The sequence below is a fragment of the Callorhinchus milii genome, unplaced genomic scaffold (genome assembly GCF_018977255.1).
Source record: "Callorhinchus milii isolate IMCB2004 unplaced genomic scaffold, IMCB_Cmil_1.0 Scaffold1, whole genome shotgun sequence".
Taxonomy (NCBI): domain Eukaryota; kingdom Metazoa; phylum Chordata; class Chondrichthyes; order Chimaeriformes; family Callorhinchidae; genus Callorhinchus; species Callorhinchus milii.
Window position 1 is genome coordinate 89,445,867 of NW_024704742.1, and position 19,235 is coordinate 89,465,101.

The window sequence follows — 19,235 nt, forward strand, 5'->3', positions numbered from 1 at the left end:
ATGGACTGCACGCAAGGTGTTCTAAAAATAAAGCTAGACTGCAGAAAACTCCACTTAGAGCCCATTGAGAACAGCACTATCTTTGTCTAATTATAGACTTTTGACTGGGGGTAATTATGGAGATGTATATTGTGACTAGAAATGCAAGGGTCTTTGTTTTTAGATGAAGCGATTATCTTGATAGCTGAGTTTCAGCTAACAGTATTACTGCTCCACTCTGAGGAGACAGCTTAATGGATGCGAGGCAGATTGCTGTGGCAAATTGCTTGTCATTTGAATTTCTGTTTTGTGAAGCTGAAAACAGTTAACATTCATCAGCAAAGGCACATAGAGAGCAAACGTTTCTACCTTGGATGAGGCATTTCTGTTGATTTAAGCTTGTTACGACTCAAATTGTAGTGGCTTTCTAACATCAAATATTTGTGTTGGTAACCACCCTCAATAGTTGCCTCTTATTCACAAATCTTGAATCTACAAATGAGTGTTTCCATTTCTAATAGCTTAGTTGATGTTCTAAATGTTGAAATGATTTTTTTGCTTCACCTCAATCATTGCAGCAACAAAATTGCATCCTCCACTGATGTGTGCTAATTGTGTGAACTTTTAAAGATTACTGTAGCACAATTCACTTTAAAAAGGAGGAAATTTGCCTTTAAATATCTTGTTAGATCAATTCGCGGTTGAGAAGATTGATGTTCAGTGTCAGTTCTCTATTCCCCTACTACTGAGTTGAAGGCTTTTAGTCAGCATAGCCACAACTGAAAGTATTCCAAGCTCGTTTTAAGAGGCAAAATTTATATGCTACACAGAAATTCCAAAACTTGAACACTAGACAATTTATCTTCATTAATGCACTCTTCCCTGTTAAATGTGGATCCTACAACAAATCTAATTTTTTTTGTCAAGGGTGTCTCCCAAAATACAACTTGGCACAGCTATGTATTGCTACAACTTGAATTTATATTGTGCCCTTTATGCAGGACAACATCTCAGAGCTTAGAATTACTGTTAGTGTTTCAGAATTAACTGAACTTGAACAAGTGCATGGGGAATCGATCTTGCAGAGTAATTGCAATTTTTTCACCTTGTAGAAGAAACGGTGAAATCAATTATTGGAATGCTTGTGTTTAGATGCGTGAATTATGGTTGTTGCATTCCTTTGCAGTTAAACAATTGCAAGCCGCTGTACATTGCGTATATTCATTACATACATAAAGTATATTAGCAGGGTTTGATTTCCACAGATCTATATAGCAGATTGATTTAAACATTGACTTGTCTGGCTATAGATTCAATTGGGAAGCAATGGATCACCAAAAATTGGGATGGGTTTTTCCGTTATAGGAGATCTGAATTTTGCAACCATTGATCTGTCATTTGGAAATTCCAATTCCTGTCTGTTGGAATACAGCAGCACTCACCACTAGATGGCCTTGTCCAGTAGCAGAGGATGCTGTTTCAATGACACTGGTGCATAACTATGCATCTGCAGCTCTCTGTATGGAGGTAATACAGTAGTGACCTAAAAAGGAACCTTTTTATTTATGAATTGAGGCTTAAAACTGAACCAACTGGTTTGCAACTTTAATGTTCTGCTGCTACTTACCATTTCTGAAGCATTGCCCAATTACATCCTTTAGGTCATTCAAAACTCTTGTTGCCCGCATACTGACCTGAACCAAACTCCATACCCACATCTCACCAGTTCTGGCCTGGCTCCCCATCACCGAACGGATTGACTTCAAGATCCTCACACTCGTGTTCAAATCCATTCACTCCCTGACACCTTCCGACTCCTCAATCCATCACCCGGCGCCTCCGCTCGACTGGCCCCAGCCTCCTCCTCGACCCTTGACCCTCTTTCAAGTTCCTCCTGAAGACTTTCCTGTTTGTCTTTGCTTATGGCCACCATTCGGGAGTCGGACTCCACCATTGTTATACGCTCTGAGACGCTACCCTACATGGAGGGTGCCATATAAGTGCTTGTTGTTGTTGACCCTGCACTGCAGCCATGCTTATTGATGCCTTCATCACATCAATAATTGTCTTCTAAATGGCTATCCAAGGTGCACTCTTCCTAAACTTCCAACTAATGCAGAATTCCACAGCTAAAACCCAGTACAAGGTACTGCACATCTAGCTTCATTGGCTCCCAGTACCTCAAGGGTCAGGTTTTCAAATCCTTTTACAATTTCACTCCACTCCGCCAAGTAATCTTCATTTCATACCTGTTGTCTTTAATTTCCAATTCATTCTGCCATCAGGAATCAAGCTTTCTACCAGTACGCCCTGTCCTCTGGAACTGTCTTCCAATGTGTTGTCTCGCTCCCTGGTGTTTAAAACCTGTTTTTGCCTGTATGTTTGCTCCATTTTTCAAAATCCCACATTTTCCAATGTACACCATTTATTAACACTGATTTGTTTTCCGTATGAAACTTGTTATAGCACAATTTGACTCTCCAATCTCAACATGATTGACTGTAGCATCAACATGTTCTCATACAGTAATTTAATCTTAAGTTTTAAACTGCTGCACAAATGTTGTAAATCAATGGTTTGTCCTGTCCTACAATCAAGAGCAAAACTCATTTCTAAGGACTTGACTGATCTTGATCTATAAAATGTAATTTGTACCAAGGCATTGATAGATGTTACTGAAGTATTGCTTGTAGTTTTATGAAAGATTTTAACTTGTTCTCCAGTACAACCTACATTGTTGAGCTTGAGTTAGGTAACATTATCCCATTTGGCTGCAATGACTGGAGGTTATTTTTGTTGCTTTTTCATTCCTGAAAGTTTGTAGTTGACAGCAGAGAAATAAAATTTCAAAAACAATGCATTGCTGTTTAAGTTCAAAGTGTTAGTTTTTGAGACTTCTTCCCCGCCATAGATTTTTTTTCTTTGTATTAGGTGAATCCAGGTCATTTTATTACTGATTTTCTTATGACCAATGTTGCTCAATCCTGAAATGTATCACACAGAAGCAAGTAAATTGAATCAAATTGAACCTGTTCTTGCTGTAGGGTTATTGTGAATGCTACTTGAACTTGGTAATCTGTAAGTAAAGTAAGGGCAGCTTAGGCTCCTGTTCAGATTTAACATTTTTGTAAAGTCACTTAAGAGTAAGTGAGGTCAATTATAATCTAGGACAAGAAGCCTTGTTGAATAATTTTAAGCAAGTTCAAAAGGTAATGTTGACTTATCTATCTTTAGCAGGTAATTGCTGCAATGGAAACGCAACTGTCCAATGGTCCAACTTGTAATAACACAACGAATGGTCCTTCAAACTCCAACACTGGCACAAACAACTGCTCATCACCTGTTGACAGTAACACCATGCCAGAGGACAGCAAAACCAACTTAATAGTCAACTATTTGCCACAAAACATGACGCAGGAGGAGCTCAAAAGCCTGTTTGGTAGCATTGGAGAAATAGAGTCCTGCAAACTTGTACGAGACAAAATAACAGGTATCTTAGTACTTCAGTATTTTATGTTCTGTTTGTTCAGTTCTAAGCACAATAGATTTGGGTTACTTACAATATTATGGGGTACGTAGCAGTAAAAATACTCAAGTATTCTGAGTCTCCAGTTACAAATAGCCAATGTAGTTGCTTGACTGCAATTTCTGCTTCTGAATGTAGAGGCTTTTTGGGTACTTTTTCTCTAGAAGACACTATTGGGCTTGATATAAGTTGCTATTTAAAATTTCTTTTACTCAACTTGAGAATCAGTTGACTAAGATGTGTGGCTCATTACTCGTCAGCCATGGTCTATTTGCTTTAATTGGATCATTGTCGAGGTAGATTATAGACTACTTGGTGGGAGGGAAGAAAGCAGGTAGGTGAGTCTATGTTTTCAATGCAGAGAACGTAAACAGTGGGTATACAAAGTGATAAATATTGTTTCAGTCATAAATTTGATTCCATTGTTCTACTATTTCTAATTTACTCATTCCTCATACCTCATTCTAAAAGCTGCAGAAACCCTGGTCCATTCCTTTGTCACCTTAACTACTCAAACGCCCTCATCGCCAGTTTCCGCTACTTTCTATGTTCTCATCCGCACTAAACTCTGTACCTCCATTACCACATCCTTGTCAAACTCCATTGTCACAGAGCTGATTGATTTCAAGATCCTCACTCTTGTACTTAAATCCCTTCATGCCCTGGCATCTCCTTATCTCTCCAACCTGTTCTCTCCCTACACTACTACCCGCTGCCTCCTCTCGACTAGCTCCAGCATCCTCCTTGTTCCCTAGACCCTCTGCCCCACCATCGGCGGCCATGCATTCAGCCACTACGCCCTGAAGCTGTGGAGCTCTCCCTCCACCTTGCCCCTTCGCTTTTCACTTTCACGCCGTCTGGTGTGAAGGGCGCTATATAAATGCGAGTTGTTGTTGGGTGTTAAATGTAAATTTTGTGTGGACAAATATTTTGGTAGTAAGGAAAATGAAAAGCCAAAATGCAAGGGAGAGCAAAGCTATATTCTGATCAAGTATTTTTGAATGTAACAGCTGCATTGAAATTATTCTACTCATTGTAAAACCAGGTTATATGGGAAAAAAGGAGAAATTATACATGAATAACTTATATTTTGGATCTCAGCAAGTTGCATGCTCTTCCACAGCTGTTTTGATTTGCTATTTAAAGCATTTCTGTTTAAGCTGCTTCAAAAAGTAGTTTGCTTAATCTATCTCTGAAAGCTATATAATTTGGATAACTATAGCTTTGTGGAACATAATGACAGTAAAAGCACCAAATTAAGCATGCTGGCTGCAGGACAAGAAATGGTGATACTGCAGTGCGGAAGGAATTTTTCTGGGATGTACAATCACAAAACTAACTGAAGAATGTAGAATAGCTGTAATCCCAGTTATAGACAATGTCATTGTGTGTCTACCTGATCGTTTGACGCAATGAAGAATGTGCAATCTTAGCACGTAATTTAACTTTTAGATTTAAATTCAAAAATATTCAGCTCCTTGGGGAACGTAGAATGCTTAGATCTACTTGTTGCTGGCTCCTAGAAAGCTTTGCTGGTCTTACTGGTGAAGCAGCATAGCTTTGGTTTCCAAACACGCCTCTGTTTACCTAGCAGTAAGTAGGAACCCAGTTGTTAGTTGATTGGCGGGTTGCTTTTCCGAGGATAATAATTTCTTCAAAAAAATTAAATTGATCACTTAATCCACGACTGTTTGTGGGACACTGCTGTGCGCCATTGGCTGCTGCATTTCGCCCACAATATATACAGTCAATCCACTTTACAGTATATTCTGTGAAACGCTTTGGGAAAGCTCAAAGACGTGATAAGCGGCTGTATCAAATGCAAGGATTATTATTATCTATGAAGGAAATTCTTCTCTTGCTCCTAAGCTCAGGATGGCCCAAAACCAAATCAACTGATGGGCATAGTAAGACTAACTATCGACAAACTGACTTGAGCAGCGCACCAGCTATTAATCTTTCAACCAGCCCACAATATTATGCCGAGAGTTCACTCAAACTAGTGTATAACTTGCACCTAACTGCTCGTGAAGCAAAATACGATTCTGCCTGTGAAACTTCTCCCACATGTTTTTTTGCTTAGAGTCCTGTCATAAATATGAACTGTGGTGTAAATATCCCTTGAGTAAAATTTGAATTGAGAGGTATACAATGGGGTAGATATTGTAATAAAAACGTTGGGAACGGCAAGATGGATTGCAATGGTCTTTTCCAGTCTGTACATTTTTTAATTCCATATGTTGCAATAAATATTTGCTTGGCCTACCAGCATTCTATCACAGTTTGGTCTGTGTGCCTAGCAATCATTGGATTGAACTATGAAACATTTGTCTTTGTAATTAAACTGAGTGCTATTACATCATGTAATGCATAGAAGCAATCTACCTTGGAAGTGAATTCAACTTAAAATAGTTTTTTTTAAAAAATCTCCCAAATATAATAATTATTTGATATAGCATCTTATCACATTTTAGATGTCTCAACGCGTTTCATAGAATATGTAAAGTGAATCGACTATTTTGTGTGCGAAACGTGGCAGCCAGTTGCACACAGCAGTGTCCTGCAAACAGTTGTGGGTTGAGTGACTAAATTAGCATTTTTAAAAAAATATAGATACATTGTTTTGAAGGGGTTATTACCCCCAGAAAAGCTATCCGCCAATCAATTGACCGGATTTCTACTTACTAAGGAAATGATGGCATGCGGACTAACATTTTGCCCTTCCCGGGAATCAAATCCAGGTCTTCTTGCTCATGAGGCAAGTGTTCTAACACTAAGCTGCAGGACTCCGCAATACTTGCCAATCTCATGAAAATCAGACACGTAGTTTCTTGCTGATTTTTATGTTGGATTGTAAAAGTTGAGCTCAGTAAAATTAATTGCACAGAGAGCTTGGTTTAACTTTAAATGATTTTGTTCAAACCTTCAATTTCCATGTTTCAAGCTTTGCATATTACTGTACCCTTTAGAAAATCGAACTATTGCCATAACTCCAAAGGTGTAATTGCAGAAAGTTCTTGAGAGAATTCCATGGGTACGCTCTCCCTGTTTCCATTCATTTTAATGAGATGAAAACCAGTTAATTTTCACTTCAGAAGATTGAACACCTCAAGATTAAAGGAAAGAGTATTCCATTGGGAAGTACTTTCATTGAAAATGGTTTTCCCACCCCTTTGTTTCAGCTGTTTAACTTTTTTCAAAGTTCTTACTAGTTGAGGCAATTTGAAGTGCACACTATGTTCTATCCTTTAAGTCTGAAAGAAGCTTGGCCATCCCCTTAATCTTGGCTGTAGATTTAAATTGGTGAGACTCCGTTCACCTTTTTTGTTTCCTGAGCTTAAAACGAAGATCTAATCCATATTGGATTGATGTGGCCAGCTTCAGAAATTTATAACTAGTTCTCACTATCTGCTCAGGTGAGAATTTTTTTTTTATTCTGCAAAATATTTGGTGTGTTTGGGTACTCTGATTCCAATGTTTCAATCATTTGAACTAATTGGAACTATGTGAAACTAAATGGTTTAATACATCTCATACTGGCTTTGGAAAGTTTTTATTCTTGATGGTCTTCAGTTACTTGAATACTTAATCTTGTTTTGGTTACATGCAGAGATTAGATTCTTACATTTGATTAATTTGAGAACGCAATGGAAGCCAGTTGTGCCAGCAATGTTGAATTACAATTCATCAAGTAGGTTTAGTGCTTGTGATTGAGCCAATTCAGTCAGACTTTCCAGGCTGACTTTTTTAATGCATATAAAATATTGGATAACCTTTCTGATTACACTAACTCCTGATTGCTCAACCCTGTCTTATAACTTGTCACTACCACATCCATGCTGGAGTCCTGTAGCTCAGTGGTAAAAAAAGCACTCACAAGCGAGAGACCTTGGTTTGATTTCCGGCAGGGCGAAATGTTGGACAAGTTTCCTTACTCCATTCACCTGTTTACCCAGCAGTAAGTAGGAACCTGGTTGTTAGTCGATTGGCGGATCGCTTTTCTGGGGGTAATAATTCTTTCAAAAAAAAAAAAAGATCACTTCAATCCTCGACTGTTTGTGGGACACTGCATTATGCAATTTGCTGCTGTGTTTCGCCCACAAAATATACAATCAATTAACTTTACAGTATATTCTGTGAAGTGCTTTGAGATGTCCCAAAGACGTGATAAGGTTCTCTATCAAATGGAAGCATTATTATTATTCTGTCAGTATCGCAGCTGCATGTTTTTGTGTTTATACATATGTCTATCTTATCACTGAGCCCTTTTCCCTTGGAATGACAAGCTCTCAGGAGTTTATCTGTTTTCCATGTTTTCATAATCCACTAGTGTAATTGGGATATTAAAAAAGAAAAGACTTGGGAAGAGAAGGAAATAAAAGATATACAGGGAATAGGGTTAAAAGATCTACTGTGCTCTTAGCAAAATGGAAACTGGCTCTACTGCCTACTTCTGTAAATATCTACAATTAGTAAAGAATACATCTCATTAATTTTCAACTTTTTTTTTACTTTAGTGGTACGGTTCCAACTAGCAGCGGCTGCCCTTCTGTATGTTCAGGGTTCTAGTTTTTGTTTGAGTATTTTATATAGTCTAATTTTCTAGATTTGAATTACTATAAGTTTCAATTTATTTTTTGAAAACTTTTGAAACAAGATGATTAATGTTTCTTTGTGTGCCTATATTCTAAACTTGTTTGTAACCAAATGTCAAGATTATTTTGCGGTTGAGTTTATAGGCGTTGGGGGCTGGTCCAATTGTGCATGTCTTGTGTTTTGATAAGGAAGATGGGTTTATCAAAGTATTATCCCACAAAGACTACTAGTTCTTGGTTGGACAAGATGATTCCTACCAAAGTTATGATAACTCAGGCCTGTGTGTTTTTATAATAATAATTCTTGCATTATTATATAAAAATTTGAAGGGCTTATTATCTCCAGAAAAGCGATCTGCCAACCGGGTTCCAATTTACTGCTAGGTAAACAGAAGCATGTGGAGTAAGGAAACTTGCCCAACATTTCATCCTTGATGACGATTTCCTGCAGGGACTTAAATGCTTTGTATACAAGTTTTTTGATCTGTTGACTCAGGATTGTTTAATTATTAATATTTCAATCAAGCCTACCGGTCTACTAGTAAGATCCCATTTACAAATTCTGCACTGACAGATTTGTTTGTTATGGTGAGTTCATTGGCTAACAAATTGTGAAGAATGCAGTTAAGTGTTTTTATTACATGACCAGGTCGACTCCAGAAATAAAATTGCTTAAGTGCTCTCTTTTGCTAGATGAGTTAAGTTTCACCTGTATTAATGTTTGTTGCTTTAAGCTTTGTACCCTTTATTTGCTCCGTTGTTATCTCCTTGTGCGAGTGGTTTCTACTGTTAAAATGGTAACTTGAATACCTCACTTTTGATAAGGATATAGGTGAACAAGTGTCAGAGGTATCAGAGCCTGATGCTGATGGGTTGCACTATCCTGAATTTGGAATGGAGTTTTGAAGGCAACGCAGTTATTTACAAAGTGTAATGGAGAATCTTATATTTGATGTGCCTTTTGCTATCCTGATCGCATTTTGCAGACTTCATACTCATGTGAAAGTTAATGGCCTCTCTACCTCAATTACCAGGCCTTATCTTTTATCATAGGATTTCGTAAACTTGATAGATTAGCTCCTTTCTAGATTTTATTTTGGAAAGGCTATACCATGTTTACTAAGCATTTTAGATCTTTAAGGTACTCATTTTGCAGTGTCTTAACATTCAAGTTCCAGACTGCTGGTGGCCAAGTTGAAGGATCAGTGAACCATTTGCTTGCTTTCCGATATTGAAATCATCCAGAGTTGAATGTTAAAGTTGAATATTCCAGTTATTTGCAGCAGTTTTAAAGCTTCATGGACCTCCTTGCAAATAAATGTTGGTATCTTTCCATTGGAGAAGCTTCCACATCCAGTAACTGTTAATGTGATTGTAGTAGAAACATGCATTAGATATGGATGGTCTTGAGCAGAAAGGCATACATTTTACCACTGCAGCTGGTAGAAATTTCCCAGAGGGCAAAATTTTATCTGGCATACACACAATTCATAGTTTTCTCTATTAAAATAGCGTAGCTCAGTTGACAGCGAGAGGTAGCACTTTCAAATCCAAAGTTTTGAGTTTCAAGCCCTTAAGTTCATAGCCCAGGATGACACTCCCAATTGGTGGAATGCTGCCTTATCTGAGATGCTGTCCTTTGGCTGAGATATTTAAACCAAGGCCCAGTCCAGATGGATATTAAAGATTCAGATAGTGCCAATTGTTAAGTGTTTCTGCAGTGTCCTGGTCAATAATCAACAATCTCCGTAATAAAAAAAGTAATTCTCTTCATTGCCTGTTGTGCTCAAATTGGCCGTAGCGTTCACCAACAAATACTCACTATTTCAGATATTTTTGTGAAGTGCTTTGAAACATTTCAATGTGATATGGTGCTATATCAAAAACTATTTATTATGGAGGGGAGGGAAACCTTTCAGAGCATTTTGAAGCATACAGATATGTTCCCAATTTTAGCTAGTTAAACTGCTCTAAATCTACTTTCCTATCCTTTATTGATAGCCAGTGAAACGAGTGTGTATCTCCTAATGTACATCATTGTATTGTTTCATATGCACCGCTGCTGGTATTCTGAAAGGTTGTTTTGTAATTCTCTTGTGGGTTTAGCGTTCACCAGTAGTTGTTTGTTAACATCCTGGTTTTGAAGTCACAGATTTGTCTTGTATTTCACCTAGTCCAAGGAGACTGAAACAGCAGCCTGCTATGTGGTGATTAGTCTTGTCTGAATACCCTAGCCATCACGTAAAAAAACAAAGTTGCCGATTCAGAACCCACACTTTGGGCTACTTTAATGTACACTTTCATGCATTTATCACAACTTTCATGCTCTATAAGACTCTTGGTTGTACCTGCCCCATAGTCTCTTGGTTGCATTATTTCTGCTCCATTTTTATACCTTCCAGTGTTCTGTCAAACTAGTTTATTGATACAGTTCCATAATTCCCAACAGCCTACCACACCCCTGTCCAAGTGGCCATGTTTCAGGTAAACCTAGAATTGTAGTCAAGCTCAATCCCTTTCAGCATCCAGATGTATATTGTTCGAGGTTGTGTATTTGAGCAGTTGGAATCTTGATTTCTTTCCCTCCATTGCCTATCTCAGGAATGCAAAAGCAAATCCTGAAGTTGGGGGTGGTGAAGAATAAAGCATTCAGTCTCAGATCTTTCAGATCAGATATTTAGGAGTGTATGTCTGTATTGTTCCAACAGAATGCTTTTAGACATTCAGCGTGGCACGTCCTCACCTTATGAGGTTGTATTGGTGTAATTGCAGGATTCAAATCGTTCTTCAAGGAACTAGTCCAAATGCTAGGAGGCATTGCTGTCTTAGAATGGACTGGATTTTTGAGCCACTGTTTGGGTTTTATTTTTAAATGAAAACATGAGAGATTTTAAGTTTCATTATAATGGGGATACATGTTGAATAGCTCTTTCAAACAGCCGACGGGCCGTATGGCCTCCTTCTGTGCTGTATAATTTTATGATTCTATAATTATGGAGGGAAACCTGTTTTGAATAATTTGGCAGAAACACGCCTGGAAAGTGCTATGAGCAAGAAAAAGAACTTGCTGGTTGGAGGAAACTGGAAGGAGATGAGTTTCAGATATTTAACATATCCATTTGCCCTTCATATCTGAAACTTCCTTGATTAACTTGGCTGTTCACCTGGCTTTATGCCCCTATTCTGAAATATTGAATATCGGAAGTGTGCTATTTTTTGTAGACTTGAAGGCTAAACTTCTTAGCCTATATTTTAGAATTGTGGGAAACGTGGCTTTAAAGGATGCTCATAGAATTGCAAATCTGTTGATTCTTGGGTTTCTAATGCAATAGTTTGAGCTGTGTGTGTTCCTCCTGGCCAGAAAGGTGGTATTTAAATGCAATTTGTCGTGGGATATGAGTGTTGGATTTGGGGGTGGGTGCATGTTGGTTCAATGAGCTTTTCAATGATGCCAAATAAGAGTTCAACCTCTCAAACACAATGTGTTTTCTTCTGCAGGTCAAAGCCTTGGTTATGGATTTGTGAACTACGTAGATCCGAAGGATGCTGAGAAAGCCATCAACACATTAAATGGCCTCAGACTTCAAACTAAAACAATTAAGGTAAATTTCTGTAAGAAATTGATAATAGTTTAGTTAATATATTCCTATTTGTGGGGATTTAGCCATGCAATCTCTAGTGGTTTGAGTGACTTAGGATACTGATTCTGACTAGAAAGATTTCTGGTCTATACTGAGTTGATGGATTTAAGGGTTTAAAGGTATTGCAATTGGCACCGGCAGTTCTGAACCAAAGGAGAAATGTGTTCCTACCCCTAATTTGCTACCAAGTAGTTTCCTGCTTGGATGTGTGGTGAGGATAGGATCAGACTAGTTAGTGCATCTCTTAGGTTTACGGTCTTTATAGCAGATCTAAAACTACAAAGTGTAATCCACAAATCTTGAATGTTATCTGAAATTCACCCGTTCAGGGCTATCACCAGTATTCTAAGTGTTCTGTTTGAGAGGAGGGAAGAAATGCTCTTGGAAGGAGCTTAGACCAGAAACTGAGCTGTTAAATATAATGTCTGATTTTGCTATGGCTTCAAGCAGTGTGACGGGGTCTGTACAGAATTAAGATAGAGGATGTTGCTGAATTTGTGTTTAAGGTGAAGGCTTGAGACTCATTTAGATTTGTTTATCTATTACATAATGAACAAAATGTGCAATTTCCAACAAGTGAAGAGAGGGGCAAAGCACTAAACCTGGTAGAAGCTCATTCAGAAAATCCCAGCAATAACCTAGCCCAAAGACAATGTCTCAGTGCACTAGTTTGGATACAGCTCATGTTTTTCACTCCTGCTACAAGCAGTGAACTGCAGTTGTTTTGCCTATAACAGTGTGATTTGAACTTACAAAATATTGCTGCAGCAGTGTTGAACATGATTATGAAACAAGATAAATCTGTACTGGGCTCATAATTATTTTCTCAATTCTCCACACATCAGCTTCTGGTGCTTTAAGCCAGGGTTTATCTGGCATCTTAAAGCTGAATCCACTCAAAGTACAAGAGAATCTTTTTTGAAAAAACATAAAAATTCAATTTGTGTTTACTTAACCACAAATGTGTATTGAACTCGTAATTTGTGGTCTTGAAATGTGGAAAAGATACAAGTTTTTAAGTGTCTACCAAATTCTAAATCTTCAAATGCAAAACTTGTACAAGTGATTTTCTTTTTGAGGGGAGCAGAAGTCATTGTAGTATTGCTTGCCCATAAGTAAGGGAAGATTTGGTAATATCAAATTTATAAAACTACAAACATGCTTAGGTTTACCTTATACTTGTAAGTCTTTGATGCAGATATCTGATAACTGGGGTACCAATTCAGTTTCTTCCGTTCATTCACTCCTTTCATGTAATAAGTCATCTGGTTAAACCTGGGGAGGGTGGGCAGAGAGAGAAAGAGAGGTTTGTCGTAACTGGGGTCTCTGTTACTGGACTGGTTCTGAGGTGTGCTTTGCAGATCTTTGATCTGCATTAACATATGGTATTTTTGGCTGATCACCAAGCCTGTGTGTCAATTTTTGGGAAGTGCAAATGTGTCCTCAAGCCCCTCTCCAAGCCAAAGCCCTACATGAGCAGGAAGATCAGAGCTGGATAAGGAGCAGTACCAGATGACATTATTTTTATGTGATCATAATAGCAAAAAAATTGTATTTTTGCAGAAATGTGCAATGTTCATAAATCTTAATGCATCTTGTGTGACCACTAGAGGCAGATGAACTGTGGAGATGAAGAAATGCGTGTTTCACCTTAGCTTGTACTTTCCCTGCAATACAAATGTATTGATCTGGACTGTGGTAAAGGAACCTATTTGGAAGTTTAATTAAACTTGAGTGAATTTTATTGATGCCATCAATCAGTGATGACACGAGAATGCTAGTTCTTTTCATGATTTAACTGGCTTGACAGTATTGTGGTGCTGTGTTTTACAAATGGTGGAGCGGTGCTACTCTGAGGGGAAAAAAAACTGAGGATAGCTGGTTCTGATTTCTAGGGTGAATGGAGTTAAGGTGGGAAATGGCTGGAGAAGCAATAGAGCAGACTAGGTTCAAGTTTACCATGTCCATGGCTTGTTTGGGCTAAATTGCTGCATGCTATTTGCTGTGGTGTTCAACATTTGCAGATTGTCCAAACATACAAGCTGCACTACAGATGTCATTTAAAATGCAAATGATCAAATTTAGCCAACACAGGCACTATGGTTACATGCATATGTACATTTTCCCATCAGTTGTCCCATTTCTGATAGATATTCACTTTCTGTATCATGGTTCTGAACTTTCTGCTTTTTTTAAGGGGTGGTGGAATTTGACCACACAAAGTTGGGGAGGGAAGAGGAGATTGGGCAAGTTATCAGCTTGCCGTTGGAAAAAATGAATTTCTTAAGCAGTGAGAAAATGTCTCAATTTAGCCATACAGAGAATAAATATGAACATTTAAGTGCAGTCATGGGAGCACTGAATAATTCATAAGTGTAGTCGTTGAAACATTGCTCATCTTGCCTTGAACTATTTGCTTCATTTATACTATTGCCTGTTTTGCTGCTGCAGCAGTTTTTTCACCACGTCTAAGGAATATGTTCCTTGAAACTACCCAGGAAAGGTATTAATAGGGCACGTAGCCTATGTAACAATCTTGATCTTGTGCTGTACACAGTGGTTCTTCTGCAGCACTTGGTCCAGTAAGTTTGTGTTACCTTAAATCTATCTTTGATATCAAATATTGGGTGCTTTTTTTCCCTCTCCGGTTTAGAGGGTGTGCTTGAATCTTGTATTTGGAACCTAATATTCTTCAACACCAGAGACTTAAATTTAATATACAGACTGACCTCAGCATAACTATCCCTGGTTATTACCATCCCTCCGGTTATATCCAACTCGACAGCGAGACCTGTTTTTTTCTGAAATTGTTAAAAGATTTAAGGGGGGAAAAGAAATCTCAGGAAGTGATCTGCTATTGTATTCCAATTTAATAAAGACAGTTTTACAGTTGAATATTTAATGGCATTTGTATTAATGAACCTCATAGTGAATGCTCTTTTCCTCCCTCGCCCCGAAGTCCCCAGGGCATTCATTATACCAAGGTCAGCCTGCACTTTAATATAAAGCTGGGTAGGTATTCACAGGAGGCAGAGCAGCACCACAGGGGTACCCTCTGTGCAGAAGCCATCTTGGATGTTCCATTGTAGATACACAAGAGCCTTGTTCTGCACTCGCCTTTATTGAACATTCTTACATTGCTAATGGAAAAGGTCTGTTTCAGAGTTAATTCATTGAGCTTGGCTTCAATCTAATTTATTCTTTTTGGAACATTTTTCCACCTGTTCTCATTTAAGGGCTGGATTATTGGGCAATATTTAAGTCTTTTTCATACCAGTGCCTACTTTTAAATAGGAAAATCTATACATGCTTGCTTCAAGATCTGGGTTTTCTGTTCTGTTGGCTACAAATTGTTAATCCTCTCCATTCATGTCTGGAGTCAATGACCACTGGTGATGTTTTCTGTGGTCCACCAGCAGTGCATAGTGAGAATCATAGAGCTTATCTTAAATCCAGCAAGGTGCTGTAAGTGTCTCCTTTGCTGGAAAGAAATCATTCAGATCAGGATTCTCTCCCTTGAGCCTCTCCCACACAAAGCTAGTTCTGCTTCTTTGCAGAGCATGATCTGAAGGATTCTTCAGGTGAGACCAACCATGAAACCCAGTTGAGCCGCACTCTGCTGGCTCAGGAAAACTGGAGAAGGTGTCTTATCTTTTGGTGCTCAGATTTGCTTCTTTTTCGAGTCATGTGGCCACTGTATTTCAAGCATTCAGTCATTACTCCCACTTGATAACTAAGGTGGTATCTTAACATTGCCAATCTCGTGTTCGAGTGTAGTCTGAAAATTACTCTTTGGGAGCAGAGAATTTGTGCCTACCTTTATCTGGCCTCAACAGTGGAAGCTGAGTATTCAGTGTTTCCGCACAGTGTAAGTGCTGGTTGTTCACTGAGGTCTTTTTCTATATTTAAAACCGTTGCTTTTCTGCAGGCTCTTTTAGTTGCCAAAATGAGAACTTTTTTTGTTTTCTCTCTCTTCCCCCAAGTAAATTGGTTTAATTTTGTACCAACTTTTAACAAATAGTGTCATTTTAGTTATCTTATCTTCCAAGCTTAAATATCCAGATCTGCCACTTGTTTGGGACTAGACACTTCTCTTAGAGGTTTTTTTTAATGCTTTTTTAAAAAAGTAATGCTTCCATCATGTTATTGTTGTAAAGAAGGCTTCATGTTGCATGGCTTCAGGCCAGTTTTTCCATAAATAGTCAAAAGGTTTATTGTATGACTTTAATCTGCCATTGAATCCACTTTATAGAGAAGCACACTATTGCTGGGATATTAAATCACTGAATACCAGTGTGAAATACCCCTTTCTCATTCATTTTCAACTAGAAACCATATTGAAAAGCCAGCCTTTTGAGGATCTTTCTGCAATAATCCTAAAGTAGCTTGTGTACCAATTAAGTAACTTTAGTTTTCCCCACCACCAATCACTACGCTAATGAACTATATCTAATCTAAATTGGACGGTGGAGGGAAGAAGGGAGAAAAGGGAGATTCCCCTTTTATTTCCTTGTCAAATACATTTCTGTTTCACTACAAATAAATTAATTCATACAGTTTCATCTGGTGCCTCCTCGATCTTTTAATGGGACTGTATTTATTCCCTGCATTTCACTTTGTGTGTCTGCCACAACAGTGTTGAAATGATTCCCATTTTGCAGGAGCCATGGCTAAGACCCTAAATTTGGATTGGAGTGTTTACTCTGGCACGAATATGCCATTGTTGCTGTAGCTGAAGATGTTGCTGTTAACTGACAAAATGGCTTTCAGAATTTTATTTTGGCTTGGTTACATCCACTCTTGCCTCTGAGTCAGAAGCTTGTGAGTTCAGGACATTATACTCAATCTAGGCTAACATTACAGTACATTGTTGGGAGTACTGCATTGTTGGGAGTGCTGTAATGTTAGAGGTGTTGTTCTTTGGATGAGATATTAAACTGAGGTCCATTCTACCTATTCAGGTGGACATTAAAAATCCCATAGCACTATTTGAAAAGAAAAGTGAGTTTTTTTCCCCCCTGTGTATCGTATCGAACTATCCCTTTCGCACCCACACACATTCCTCATTCACTTATTGACTTTGGGACCATACTGTGCATAAATTGTCTGCTGTGTTAGCCTGCAAAGTTGTCACTACACTTCACAATGTATCCTATAAAGTACTTTGAGACCTCTTAATGACATGAGGCCCTATGAAATGAAGGAAATGTCTGAAATTGGGAGTTCCAAGTGGATGCAGGTGGTTTGTATGTGAGGCAAATAATGCTTCCTCTGATTTGTGCACATTGGTTTATTCTGCCTGATTGTTCTCTAATCTTTGGCTTAGTGAATCGTGGTGGTCTAGTGGTATAGCTGGAGATATCAATTATTCCTTATTAAATATTTGTGGGCTTTAGTGCATTGACCTTAACCTATACATTTATAAATAAATAGTAGTCTTTTGTGTTTTGAAATTAACTTTTGGTTCTTTACCAGACTTCGGGTGAGGGAGGGGAAAAGGGGCTTCTGAGCAAAATAGGCACCTCGGAGGGTAGGGTGTTGGTAAGAGTCCTGTTTGTACATTGTTAGAGATTTGGGGCAGACTGAGAAGTAGATGCCTGCAGATCTTCTCTTAGCATGCAACATTTGTTGCAGTAATTGAAGTCTAAATTATTATAATCCTGTAAATCTTTGAAATAGTTCATTACTTTTGAGTAAGGCTCTGCTTTCAGACTGAAAGTTTTACTGGTTTGTCTGGGGGTTGGGGGCATTTATCCAGCCCTAAAATGAAGGCAGATTTAGATTTCTGTGGTATAAAATCTTTGTGCAACAGACTAGTTTCTCTGAAATTCTTCACTAATGTAGGTCTGTAACTGGAGCTTCCCTCTTGGTGGGTGTACAAAGATTTCTTTCTGTGAAATCTTATCACTTTTAAAGTTCTCTTGTGTAATATTTGCCAGAAAATTTGTCATTTGCTATTTTTGTATGCTTTGTAACAAGCTAAACATTGTTCTCTTTAGGTTTCTTATGCTCGTCCCAGCTCTGCTTCCATCAGAGATGCAAATTTATATGTCAGTGGACTCCCAAAAACTATGTCCCAAAAGGAACTGGAGCAGCTTTTTACCCAGTACGGACGCATTATTACCTCAAGAATCCTTGTGGACCAAGTCACTGGTGAGTAGGCGCCCACTCTTTTGTCTCTACACCTTTCTCTTTAATCTGGCAGGTTGTGCAATATGCCGTTTTCAATTGCTGCTGTGTTGCCTCCAGAGCTTGTCAAAGGTTGTGATATGTGGCCCAGAAAATGCAATTTTCTGCTGGAATTGTTCATAAATATGCATGGACAGAAATAGATTTAAGAGCTCACACTGACTTAAGTCATTTCCCACCCTGGAGGTGCAGGTTTGAACTGTGCTTTCACGGCTGGTGAAGTAATAAATTTAAAGCGGCTATAATCTTTATTTTGAAGCTGCTGTATGACGATTGAGTCTTAATCCTCCTCGTGTTGCTAATGTGTTTTTTTTAAATTGAGCAGGAATGTAAAGCAAACTTTAAAAAGCTTAGAAATGGGATTTAAACTGATAATTGCTGTTAAAGCAGTTTTCAAGGTGGTTTTATGTAGAATAGGCATGTCTGGATTGTGCAGATAGGTGGTGGTGTGTGAAGTCAATACGAATTTGGTTATGGCTGGCTGCCAAGTTCTGCAATGCTGAGAATAGTCGAGAGGAATGTTGCTGTCAGAGAGCAAATTGTAGCTGTCCTAGGTGCTGAAATCTTTAAAGAAAAGCAGACATCTAACCTTTTTGGAAGTCATTTGTAGGATAAAAACAACTGCGCACAAATGAGCATTTGACTGGCAAAGCATCTATCTTCAGGAAACAAATGTTTGTTTATGCTGTCTCCCATTTGAATGGCTTCTTGTAAAATTAGTCGTACTACTATTGGCAAATGTTTTATTTGAAGGGGCTTCCTTTCCTTGGTGTGCCCATATTGAACTATTTCCAGTCAGAACTTTGATGTGGCTTCGCCCTAGGCACAGATCACCTCACTTGGTTTGATTTCTGAGGAGGCACAGTAACTTGGCAACATTTCCATACACCTTTCTTTGGTCTAGCATCACAATCATCCATGTTGACAGTTAGCACTTGGCCTTCAGCAAAGTATTGTGGGAGGTTTATGTATTTGACTATTATACATGATGCCACTTCAATGTGTTCATAGTGCTAATCTTGCTTGGCCTCAGTATGGGTAGAGATCTGGTAATTGTAAGATTGCTTGCAATAAAACTTCAACCACTTGACCTCCCCTGGTTTTATCTACATAGACATAAAAGGTGTGCATTATATATTATATTTATATACATGTGTGCAAAGGTTCTTTCAGTGGATATGATAAACTAAGGAATAATGCAAATGACTATAGGGAGAATATACAAGTTAGCATACAGATAAGTTAATGGAGTGATCAGATGGAATTTTGATGTGGAGTCTTGTATCTCAGTGGATAGAGCACTTG

General features: G+C 38.3%; 1 protein-coding gene across 3 annotated transcripts in view; it reads left to right on the forward strand.

The window, feature by feature from the left end:
• The window catches only part of elavl2 (ELAV like neuron-specific RNA binding protein 2), a 63,975-nt gene that overhangs the window by 29,480 nt on the left and 15,260 nt on the right, over positions 1 to 19,235 (forward strand). For 2 of the 3 annotated variants that reach the window (XM_007892601.2, XM_042333005.1), the window contains 3 exons: positions 3,214 to 3,469; positions 11,599 to 11,702; positions 17,741 to 17,894. In XM_007892601.2, the coding sequence (XP_007890792.1) occupies positions 3,229 to 3,469; positions 11,599 to 11,702; positions 17,741 to 17,894 (499 nt within the window). In that variant the 5' untranslated portion in view covers positions 3,214 to 3,228. The remainder of the gene's footprint in view (positions 1 to 3,213; positions 3,470 to 11,598; positions 11,703 to 17,740; positions 17,895 to 19,235) is intronic. The other variant, XM_042333010.1, reaches the window with a different exon arrangement.